Source organism: Chiloscyllium punctatum, chromosome 33 (genome assembly GCF_047496795.1).
Source record: "Chiloscyllium punctatum isolate Juve2018m chromosome 33, sChiPun1.3, whole genome shotgun sequence".
In the NCBI taxonomy this organism is placed as follows: domain Eukaryota; kingdom Metazoa; phylum Chordata; class Chondrichthyes; order Orectolobiformes; family Hemiscylliidae; genus Chiloscyllium; species Chiloscyllium punctatum.
This window is the reverse complement of record NC_092771.1, coordinates 8,783,214-8,795,688: the sequence shown is the minus strand read 5'-3', so window position 1 is coordinate 8,795,688 and position 12,475 is coordinate 8,783,214. Positions and strand designations below refer to the sequence as shown.

Here is a 12,475-nt window from a genome sequence, read left to right as displayed (position 1 = left end):
ACAGAAAACCTACACAGACACGAGGAACATGTTCAAACTCCACACAGACAGTGGTCCAAGGGTAGAATTGAATCTGTGTCCCTGGCACTGTGAAGCAGCAGTACCAAATACTGAACCACTGCACTACCCGCAAAGGCTGACACTTTGAGGCTGGTCAATCAGGTGAAGTACATAAGTGCAATCAAACAAAAACATCAATCATTACCTTCAGGGCAGAAGAAAATACAGAAGAGGACAGGGAGGAAAAGACTACAAGATAGATTCCAGAAATCAGCCATTGAAACAAAAAATAAATGGGCTACGGCCTTTCTGACATTCCATCAACAGTATCAGTTAAGGAAAACCCCTGCATTTTTATCGCATCTTTCACACTGTGAGGATATACCAATGCCAGCGAAGTAGTCTGCTCTTGACGAGTATTCACCGTTTTATCACAAGGAAGGGTGACTCTGCCAATTTTGGAGCGGCAAGGTTCCCACTATTAGCGCTACAATAAATAATCAGGTAATCAGGGTTTAAGTGTTGGTTGAGAATACTTTGTCTCAATGACTACATTGTTACACCACACACTCAGCACTCACCTTCTTGAACATTTTGTAAGCTGCTTTTTGATGCCCCTCTGCTAATTCGATTCCTCCAAACAGATGATACGTCTCTTCTACCTCGACGCTGAAGTCTCCAAATGTGGAAAGCTTGGCCGGGAGAGATTCGTGAAGTAACCTCGAGGCAGTCTGCAACCAACTCACAATCAACATTAACTTGCATTTATGCAGAAATAAACCCAGCCCCACCTCCATTTTAAGGTGCCTATGTTGGTTTCCAAGCACCCCCCCTCCCAACTCAGTGACCTCTTTCAGCTCTACAAACCTCTCAGATCTCTGCCCACCTCAAATACTGGATTCTTGCGCACTCTCAATTTATCACCAACATTTTCCTGTTCCCTGCTTTCCCGAAAGTTAGATACCATTCAAAAGCTGAAAACTAAAAAAAAGAAATCCAACAAAAATCTGAGTATTTCCTCTTACCGCATAATTTTTGGTCAGGATTAAGAATCGACAGTAATCATCAAGGATTGAGAGGGATGTTGCATGTTCAGCTCCCAAGGCTGTCTGGTAACATTGCAGGGTCTGTTTGTAGAACTTCTCTGCTTCATCTAAAAGATCCAAACAACCTTGCAATTAGTGGATATAACAACATTTGTGAAGATATTGTCACATATAAATAACAGCACTATAAATAGTTTTACTGTTGTGATCACTATACAAATGGATCTCAATACAAACAGAGATTGTCCAAAGTTAAACATCACACAACACCAGGTTATAGTCCAACAGGTTTAACTGGAAGCACTAGCTTCTGGAGCACTGCTCCTTCATCAGGTCGCTGTCACACCCCTGATGAAGGAGCAGCGCTCTGAAAGTTAGTGCTTCCAATTAAACCTGTTGGACTATAACCTGGTGTTGAAGGGATGAAGGGCTTTTCCCAAAACGTCGATTTTCCTGCTCCTCGGATGCTGCCTGACCTGCTGTGCTTTTCCAGCACCACTCTGATCTAAACTTTGGGTTCCACCATCTGCAGTCCTCACTTTTGCCTATATGTCAGTGGGGGTAGGAGTAAGGCTATGGGAGAGCTCAAGCCCTAGAGCTTTTGAACTTGATATTGAGTCCAGAAGGCTGCAAGGTCCCCAAGTGGAAAATGAGATGCTGTTCTTCCAGCTTGCACTGAGCTTTTCTGGAGCACTGCAGCAATCCTGAGGCAGAGATGTTGCCCAGAGAACAGCCTTTGTGTATGATGGATGGTGCTCACTGCATTGTAAAACAATGCATACTGCTCTTATCAACAATGTAGAGCATTCCTTCCTGTAAAAACCTGGTTCTGTCATAGACAGTTTACACAACACAATCAACACTGAAACAAAAACAGAAATCGGCAGTGAAACTCAGCAGGTCTGGCAGCATCTGTGTGAAGAGAGCAGAGTTCACATTGAGTCTGGTCCTATGACAGTCACTGGATTTGAAATTTTTCTCCCCACTGATGCTGCCAGACCGCTGTGGTTCATCAGCGATTTCTGCTTTTGTTTCAGATATCCAGCTTCCGCAGTTCTTTGCTTTATTTTCAAATCAACACAGTGTCTGCCTGTTGATTGGGAGCCAAAGATCAGAGGTGGAAATGTAAATTTATACAGTGTTTTTAACATAGTAAGATTCCACAAAGTGCTTTACACCACAGGCACTTAAAGAAAACCAACACTGAGCCAAAGGCTTGGGGAGAAGGGGTAGGTCTTAAAGGATGAAAGGCAGAGCATTAGATAGCTTTAAGGAGGGAGTTCTAAAACAATGGCTGAGGCAGCTGAAGGGCACAGTCACCAACAGTGGGATGAAAGAGGACTTTTAAGAAGCGAGAATTGTAGGAATGTTTTGAGAAAGGGTGTGATTTTACACACAGGGGTGATTGAGGAAAGAAATGGGTGGTGTTTGGGGTCTGTGATGGGGCACAGAAATGCTTCTAAGAGACTTACAGTGATCCTCAGCCCTGCCAGTGGATGCGTAGGCCTCTGCTAGAGCATGAGTTATTTGTCCCTCCTCCTCTCCAGAGGCAGCATTAGTCAGTACGATGGAATGAGCCTGTAAAACACACAAGAGATCCAGGTTTACATTACAGGGCTGGAAGTGCCAGCTCCTTATTGCAGGCCAGGAGACTGAAACTGATCATGGTGGAACACTGGAGAAATTCTACAGAGTAGGTCCGAGTACAAGACATTAGAAACTCCATTCAGTGACAGTAATACGTAGGACTGAGCAAATTTTACAAATTAAAATAAATGACATTAAATCTCAAAATATTAAATGATAATGTTATCCTTTAAAAAGGGGGCCTACATCCATGCAGCAAGTTAATCTGTGCTGCCCAGGTCACAATGGTTTCTGCTTGCCCCTGCATTGCAGGTGAGGATGACTGTCTCCCATGAGTCCAGAGGTGGTAGATTAAGCTGATTTGGGATTAGCAGGCTTTATAGCAAGTTGGCCATTTATTGTCCTGTGGGATGTCTTGCCATAGAGTCATAGAGAGGTACAGCACGGAAACAGACCCTTCGGTCCAACTCGTCCAAGCCGACCAGATATCCCAACCCAATCTAGTCCCATTTGCCAGCATTTGGCCCATATCCCTCTAACCCTTCCTATAGATATACCCATTCAAATGTCTTTTAAATGTTGAAATTGTACCAGCCTCCACCACTTCCTCTGGCAGCTCATTCCACACACGTACCACCCTCTGTGTGAAAAAGTTGCCCCTTAGGCTGTTTTTAAATCTTTCCCCTCTCACCTTAAACCTATGCCCTCTAGTTGTGGACTCCTCCACCCTGGAAAAAAAAACTTGTCTATTTATCCAATCCATGTCCCTCATGATTTTACAAGCCTCTAAAAGGTCACCTCTCAGCCTCCAATGCTCCAGGGAAAATAGCTCCAGCCTATTCAGCCTCTCCCTATAGCTTAAACCCTCCAACCCTGGCAACATCCTTGTAAATGTTTTCTGAATCCTTTCAAGTTTCACAACACCCTTCCCATAACAGGGAGACCAGAGTTGCACACAGTACTCCAAAAGTAGCCTCATCAATATCCTGTACAGCTACAACATGACCTCTCAATTCCTATACTCAATGCTCTTATAAGAGGACTCAAAATAATTTTTATTTGTCAAGGATCCTTCTTGAAATTATCTGCAGGGCCCAGTTTTGATTTTCAGGGGCTACTTTCTGGCTTTCAGGGGCTTCTTTTTGCAGCATCATTAACTCCTACATTAGGTAATGCAGTCACCTAGTAAAAACACCATCTGAATTTGTGTTGGTTTATGAAGGAATTAGACCCACACTGAAACAGAATTAGGAAAATTCTTCAATGTCCTCAATAAGTATCACCATTCCTTTAAACTTACATCCACAATACACAAGGTATGCCTTAGCTTCTTATACATCTCAGTATTTAAATTGACATGGACAACAGGCATAAGTTAGCAAATACTTTTATAAAGAAAGTACAGAATACTGACACCCTTCAGTACACAAAAATCAACATCTTCAACATGCTTTTTCATGGTCTAGTGGGGTTACAGCTAAACCATTGCATGGTTACCTCAAACACTTATCACTGCACCTTAAGTAATTTGTAATATCTAAGATGCTTTGAGATGTGATAACACACAGATGCCAAATTTTAGGGAATAAAGCTGCTTGATATTAAGTGATATAATTGCTAGTGCTGATTACTAAAATATCCACATTTCACATTGTAGCTCCTGATCACCTGCAGCTTTAACCAAGAGACTCCACACTGATTTACACGGAATTCATGGCCTCAATTTTCCCATTTCCGTTTAGGTGATGATTCCCTTGTTGTAAAGTTTAAAACTATTTCTTCCCTTCGCAATCCTTTGCAGACTCTTACTCCCTGTTGCAGCCACACTCCCCACTTTGCAGCCTCTCAATCTCCCCTGACAGCTCCTCCCTCCACAACGTTACAGCCCCAGACGCTGTTCCTCTCTTCTCACTTTGCAGCCTCACTTCCTCCCCAGTCTCTCGACTCGAGCCACCCAATTAAAACAGACCAGGAGGACTTTCCTCTCTTGGAAGGTAGTGAATTTGCGAAATCGTTCCTGCAGAGGGCTGTCGAGTCTGGGATGTGAAGTTCAAGGTTGAGAGACTTTTAATCAGTAAGGGAATCAGGGGGAAAGGCAGGAAAATACAGGTGAGGATGAACAGATCTCACTGAGTGGTGGAGCAGACTTGATGGGCTGAATGGCCTACTTCTGCTTCTATCCCTTATGGTCTTATAGTAGGATCTGCTAAATGTTTCCAGTTATTGCAGCTCCTGAATTTATAAAATCTTAAACTATTCATTCCCCGTTTATTTGCAAAGAATTTATTCTCCTCAGGGATCTTAAGTTTTCTTGGGTTCCTGTTAGCTGGATGTTCCTTTTCTGACATGTTTAAAACTGCTCTCTCTTATTTGTAGCCTTTGTCTCCTTCTCTTGTGGTGTGGCATGGCACCTCACCTCACCTAACCTGTTCCAATGACCATCTAATAGCCAACTCTCTCCTTTTCCCCAACACTCTCCTACCACCAGAGGACAAATCTCCTTGCCTTGGCACAAAGTGAGGACCCAGAGACTCCCTCGCTGCTATCATGCTGACTCTATGAGCTGCCACAGTGACCTCATAGAGTCAGCAAGTACAGGAGACAACTAACCTGTGATTGGTGGAGTTCCTCCTTCCTGTTCTACTCATTGGCAGGGGTTGACATCACCTTGTGAGTGAGATTTCATGGGAGGTGGTCATTGCCTGACACCTGTGTAGCATTAATGTCACTTGCCACTTAGCATCAGAGAGTTGGGGTCAGTTAGCTGGATGGCTGGTTTGTGATGCAGAGATGCTAGCAGCTTGGGTTCAATTCCTGCACTGGCTGAGGTTACCATGAAGAACTCACCTTCTCAATGTCATCCCCTCACCTGACCCTCAGGTTAAACCACCACTACCTGTCTTGCTGTCTCTAATGAGGAAGCAGCCCTATGGTTCAGTAGGAATATGGCCACTTTATCTTTACTTATCAGCCCAAGCTGTTGATGTGGATGGTAACTTGTATGAGATGCTACCTGGGTGGGGAATGAAAAAACACTTCTATCCAACTGAAGAAGCCACAACCTACATGGAAAATTTATGAGCATATCAATGCAACAGCTGCACATTTAATGCCTCTTTTTTCATTATTCATCACTTGTGAGGGCATCACAGCTGAATGTGGACACATACAACCACATGTCAGTGACCAGGATAAGCAATCCTTATTTTACTGTACTTTCTTCCTGGGTCCCACAGGCACTGGACCCTTCCCACTGCCTCTTTCAAACAACTGACCCTGCACAGACTGAGGAGTGAGTCCGAGAACTCTGTAACATCTGCAGCCCAGTTCCATTTGACTGGATCATTAACAGAGGTGTCACAAAGCTAGTCCATTTTTTTTCCTAAAAGCTGTTCCTTGGCTCAAGGATATTCTGTCCTTGCTATTTTTCAGAGGGGTAATAAACCAGGCCGGGCTCCGATCAGTCTGGTTTGGTACAGAGATGAAAAGGATTTTGACAGGCTTTTTGTTTATAGGTAAACAGATGCGACTTCAGGCCAAAGTGGTCATGTTTTAGAAGTGACCTGTATAATGAAAGGGGAGTGGTCAGCTCTCTAGCTGAGTAGTTTAGTCTAGTCTTGAACTGGTGAGGGGTTCAACAGGGAGCTGTGTGGAAACTCTCTCTCTCTTTCTGGCCTTCAACTTCAACGTGTAAGTATGTGTTCCATTTATACTGGTTTTTAAAGGGAGTTTGCTTATTGGGACTGTTGTGTATATTCGGAACAGCATAATTAAGTCTAGTTTGGATAGACTGAGTTCTTAGGGGTTCTTTACTCTGTTCTTTGTGTTTCATTGTGTAATTTTGTGAATAAGTTTTTGTCTGTTTTAATATCTAGTAGTCAACCTAGCTAACTTACTCCGGGCAATCTTCAGTGTACACTTACCGAAACAAATTGCAAAGTTAGATCTGGGCTGCCTGCTCAAGAATGTTTTGAATGGTCTGGCCTAGTCCATAACAGAGGCAGAGCAGTGTTTCCCAAACATATCCCCCCAAATGTGACCCCATACCGAGGTTTGAAAATTGGTGCGCCTGACCTTCCAGTCACAATGGGATGACAGAGTGTAGGAGGGAGCTGTCAGAGTAGGGACCTTGTTAAAAGGGGGTACAGCTGTTTTAACTCGGTTGGAGCTCCACAGTGACCACTCTGCAGTCTCAGAACTCAGGACACCAAACTCTCAGCTTGTGAACCCACCTTGAAGCAGACAGTGAATTGCAATCTTTATATCAACAGGATTGGAATTCATGGATGAAGAACCTATGCTGCAGTTATACAAAACTCTGGTTGGACTGCACTTGGAGCACTGTGAGCAGATCAGGGCCCAGCAGCTTAGGAAGGATAGATTGGAGGGTGTACAACGTAGGTTTATAAGAATAATACCTGGACAGCAGGAGTTACATTATGAGGACAGACTATACAAATTGTGCCTGTTTCTCCAGAATTCAGAAGGGTAAGGGTTGATCTGATTGAAGTCTTCAAGGTGTTAACCGGAAATGACAGGGTTGACAAACTACTTCCACTGGTTGGGGATTCTAGAACAATCAGTCTTAGTCTGAGAATGAGGACCAGACTATTCAGGAGAGATGTTAGGAAGCACTTTTACACACATTAGGCTGGTAGATGCTCGGAACTCTTTTTCACAAACTACAGTGGATGCTGGATCAATTGTTAACTTTCGAATTAAAATAGATCATTTTTGTTAAGCAATGGTATTAAGAGATATGGGCCAAAGGCAGGTATATGGAGTTAGGCCACAGATCAGCCAAGATCTCATTGAATGGCAGAAAAGGCATGGGGGGGCTGAATGGCCTCCTCCTGTTCCTATGATCCTATAACCCCATTCCACCAAAACTCTGAACAACTGATGTTTTGAAAACAGATTATATGCCTCCATTATGGAGGCGGAAGCAAATGTTCTCTACTCTTAACCTTGGTAAATGAAATTATTTAGGGCATCAATTTAAAATAAAAGGTACTAATCTGCTAATACCATTAATGTAGAGCTTCTTTTAATTATATTCAGATGAGTGAAGTTCCAAATATTCAACTCTCAAAGGAAAGTGGGTGTGGTTGGGATTAATTGAATCGAGGGATAAAGTAGAGATATATTTATTGTAATCTACTATAAGTCTAGCACTTGGAAGTGAAAAGAAAATAGATTAGCACTCAAGGTGTGTGGGCATAGCCCATTCATCAATTTGAAAGACAGATTGAACATTAAACGTTCCAATACATTGCTTCGTGCAGTTTGCTAATCCTACAGAGGACGTGCCCAATATTAACTTCCTTGAGACGGTTTTTATTTTGACCATATTAACCATGTCTAAGCCTGCAGTGAGCTGCCACTTCATTGATGAGAGTGAGTGGCCAATTGTTTTGGCTTGTCTATTTAAGTGAGGATCCTTGAACTTATGGTGATAATATTTATAAAAATAAAATCAGAAACCATAAGAAGCTCTGATTTGTTTTTAAAAACAGAAATGAGGAAGTTCTTGATGACTCGTGTTTTTGATCATGGAAAGTTAACACAAACCAATTCTGTAGTCTCAACATACAGGTCAGGAGGTTTTGGGTTCAAATCCTAATCCAGGAACTCAAGCACAAAAGTCTTGGCTGATCCAGTATTTATTTAATGAGCGAAGGTGAACAGGTTAAACCAGCCTTGGTTGACTGTCTGTATGGAATTTGTTCATTTTCCCTGTGTCTGCATGGGTTTCCTCCAGACAGTCCAAAGGTGTGCAGGTTCGGTACAATGGCCACGGCAGAATGCCCCATAGTGTCCAGAGAGGTGTGTGCTAGGTGGATTTGCCATGGGAAATAGGGGCATTACAGGGATAGGAGAGGGTGTGGTAGGTCAGACTGGGATGCTCTTCACAGGCTATGTGTGGACTCAATGGGCTGAATGGCCTGCTTCCATGCTGTAAGGATTCCATGATTCACCCATGGGAGTTTAGAAGAATGAGTGTGAATTTAAGAGTCACAGAGCTTTTACAGCACAGAAACAGGCTATTTGGCCCAGCTGTCATCAAACTCTAATCTCATTTTCCAGGACTTGGCTCATAGCCTTATCTGCAATGGTGTCTCAAATGCTTAGCTTAATGCTCCTTAAATGTCTTTATGTTTCCTGTCTCTACCATCCCTTTAGGCAGAATCCAGATATTCATAAACCTCTGGGTGAGAAAAATGTTTCCTCAAATTCCCTCTGTGGGAATTGGACTGTGGGAGGAAACCCACCCAGACACGAGTAGAATGTGCAAACTCCACACAAACAGCTTTGTAGAGCTGTAAACTTCCTGCTTCTTACCTTAAACTATGCTGTTTGGTTTCTGACCCCTGTCCTCAGGGGAGAAGGTTCTCCTTGTCTAACCCCCCTCCCCCCCTCAGAACTTTGTACACCTCAAAAAGGTCCCCCTGAGCCTTATCCACTCTAAGGAAAATAATGCCAGGCTGTCTCGCCTCTCTTCACAGTTGAATTGCTCCAGTCCAGGTAACATCCTGGTGAGTCTTCTGTGTAACCACTACAGTGTGATGGCCAGAACTGTAAACAGTACTCCAGCTGTGGCCTAACTAACTTTATATACAGCTCCATCATATCCTCCTTGAAACATATACAGTTACTTCATGAGGAGACTGCATAGGTTGGATATCAGGTGTTTCCTCATGGAGACTAGAACAGGAAGCACCATTTAGGAATCAGAAGTCTCCCCTTTAAGATAGAGATGAGAATTTGCTTCCCCCAGAGGCTCAGCCGGTGAAATGCTCTTCCTGAGAAAGCAGTTGAGGTTGGGTCATTGAATTCTTGAAGGCTGAGTTCGATTGCTTTTTACAAAAAGCAAATTATTGCTGGAGATCTGAAAGAAAAACAGGGAATGCTGGAGTAACTCAACCGGTCTGGCAGCACCTGTGGAGAGAGAAACAGAATGGACGTTTTGAGTCCTTTCTGACTCTTGTTTGGAACTGAAGGAGGCTGGACAACTGATGGTTTCTCTGAAGCTGACAAAGTGGGGAGAAGGAGCACAGGGAAAAAACAGGAAAGGTGGCCAAAGCAAACAGAATGCTAATGGTAGGAGAGGAGATACAAATAGAGGGTCGGTGTTAAGCAGCAGAAAATAGGTCAGCTTTGTTGACAGCGAACTCGTGCAAGTGGCACAGTGGTTAGCACTGCTGCCTCACAGCGCCAGGGGCCCAGGTTCAATTCTGGCCTTGGACAACTGTCTGTGTAGAGCTTGCACATTCTCCCCACGTCTGGGTGGGTTTCCTCCCACAGTCCAAAGATGTGCAGGTTCGGTGCATTGGCCATGCTAAATTGCCCATAGTGTGCAGGGATGTGTAGGTTAGGTGCATTAGTGAGGGGAAATGTAGAGCAATGTGGGAAACTCTTTGGAGGGTCAGTGTGGACATGTTGGGCCAAATGGCCTGTTTCCACACTGGAGGGATTCTATTCTTCTATGTAAATAAATTAGGGAGTGAGGGTGGGCTAATCAAAATGGGGGAGAGGGATCATGGTCTGAAGTTGTTGAACTCAACATTGAGTCCTCAAGGGTGTAAAGTGCCTGAGTAGAAAATGAGGTATTTTCCTCTTGTTTGCATTGAGCTTCGCTGCAGTAGACCGAGGGGAAGCCCCTTGCTCTCCTCCTCATGTTTCTGTAACCATCACTCTCCAGCCATCCAGCAACAGTACTCTCTCATCCACTGAGCTACAACTCATCTCACTGGATCTGAAATTTCACCCAGGGACCTCATACAGAAACTGAAGAATGACAACAGTCAGTGGGGATTTCTTCTGACCCATTTCTCTGCTCTTGCCCATGATGCTGAGTCCAAATGGACCATGATGTCACCTCAGCTCTTACCTCCATGAGGAGCTGTGTGCTGGTGTCATGGGCACCTCTAGCACGCTCTGCTGCTGCCAAATCCCGATAGATAGAGACACACTCTATGCTGTTTTCACCCTTATCGACCTTCACCATTTGCAGCACTTTCTCAAAACACACCACAGCTTCTACTGCCTTGTTCTCCTTCATGTACAACCTGGAGAATTACAGATACATTCATTCAGCTGCAGTATGTTTCAGACCAATCCCAACCCGATGTTCAAAGTTTGAGCGATGGGAATACAAATTGGAAGAGATGTTTGCTAATGTGCTATTCACCATGATGCACTACAGTGCACACTTGGACCTACCTGAATGACCTCTAATTTATGAAATGAAATCAGTTGACCCTCTCCAATGAGGAGGCTGAGTGGCTCTCGGGGACATCAGCATGTCTGTCACATTGCAAAATGCACATAGTCTACTCAGAATGGAAAACATGATGGCTAAACACGTTCTACGTTACTTTATGTGGTCTCACTGAATCCTACCTCAATAGCTTTCTCTACACCAAAGCCTTCTGACATCTCTGGAACATGAATCTTCTCAGCAACTATGACTCTAAATGGGACTAGATCTGCTTAGAATGTCTGGTTGGTACAGATAAGTTGGACTGAAGGGGTTGTTTCTGTGCTGCATAACTCTGCCTGTTGTGGGCTATGCCAGTGACCTCCAGCACAGGAAGGGCATTGGTAATAGGTCCTTAATCCACTCCAGGGATTGTGCCATGTGGTGTTGCCACCAATCTGACCCACACTTTACATGCAGCCTTGAGCTACTGCTGGTAATGGCAGAAGCTCCATATATTCTTCCTGACACATGGTCGTCTAAGAATCTATCCCACTGTCACCATTGGAAAGATTGTATCTTCCTTGGAGGTCATGTCCTGGAGTAAGACTTGAACACTGAGCTTTTGGCTCAGAAGCAGGGAGGCTATCCACTGCGCCAGAAGACCACCTGTAACACAAATAAAATGAACCAAATTTAATTCAATCATGTTCATAGTGACAGATGGAGAAACCATCCTGACATTCCCCAGTAAAGGGAGGTGGGACAATCAGGGAGATTCCCTGCTCCTAACTGGAACGAGATGAAAAGTCACATGACACCAGGTTATAGGCCAACAGGTTTATTTGAATTTCAAGCTTTTGGAGCATTGTTGAGAGTGTGCTGCTGGAAAAGCACAGCAGGTCAGCATCCGAGGAGCAGGAGAATCGATGTTTCAGGCATAAGCCCTTCATCACAGAACATAGAACATTACATCGCAGTACAGGCCCTTCGGCCCTCGATGTTGCACCGACCTGTCATACCAATCTGAAGCCCATTTAACCTGCACTATTCCATGTACGTCCATATGCTTGCCCAATGACGACTTAAATATACTTAAAGTTGGCGAATCTACTACCGTTGCAGACAAAGCATTCCATACCCTTACTCCTCTCTGAGTAAAGAAACTACCTCTGACATCTGTCCTACATCTATCACCCCTCAATTTAAAGCTATGCCCCCTCGTGCTCGCTGTCACCGTACTTGGAAAAAGGCTCTCCCTGTCCACCCTATCTAACCCTCTGATTATCTTATATGTCTCTATTAAGTCACCTCTCAACCTTCTTCTCTCTAACGAAAACAGTCTCAAGGCCCTCAGCCTCTCCTCGTAAGACCTTCCCTCCATACCAGGCAACATCCTAGTAAATCTCCTCTGCACCCTTTCCAAAGCTTCCACATCCTTCTTATAATGCGGTGACCAGAACTGTACACAATACTCCAAGTGCGGCCGCATCAGAGTTTTGTACATCTGTAGCATAACCTCATGGTTACGGAACTCAATCCCTCTATTAATAAAAGCTAAAACACTGTATGCCTTCCTAATAACCCTGGCAACCTGGGTGGCAACTTTCAAGGATCTGTGTACCTGGACACCGAGATCTCT

At 44.0% G+C, this 12,475-nt stretch overlaps 1 protein-coding gene across 1 annotated transcript in view; it reads right to left on the bottom strand.

Annotated features, from left to right (window-relative positions):
• The window catches only part of ttc23 (tetratricopeptide repeat domain 23), a 69,616-nt gene that overhangs the window by 18,043 nt on the left and 39,098 nt on the right, over window positions 1-12,475 (bottom strand). The window contains exons 6-9 of the mRNA XM_072552908.1: window positions 10,525-10,702; window positions 2,519-2,624; window positions 1,026-1,153; window positions 582-731 (exon numbers count right to left, since the gene is read on the bottom strand). Coding sequence (XP_072409009.1) covers window positions 582-731; window positions 1,026-1,153; window positions 2,519-2,624; window positions 10,525-10,702 — 562 coding nt within the window. The remainder of the gene's footprint in view (window positions 1-581; window positions 732-1,025; window positions 1,154-2,518; window positions 2,625-10,524; window positions 10,703-12,475) is intronic.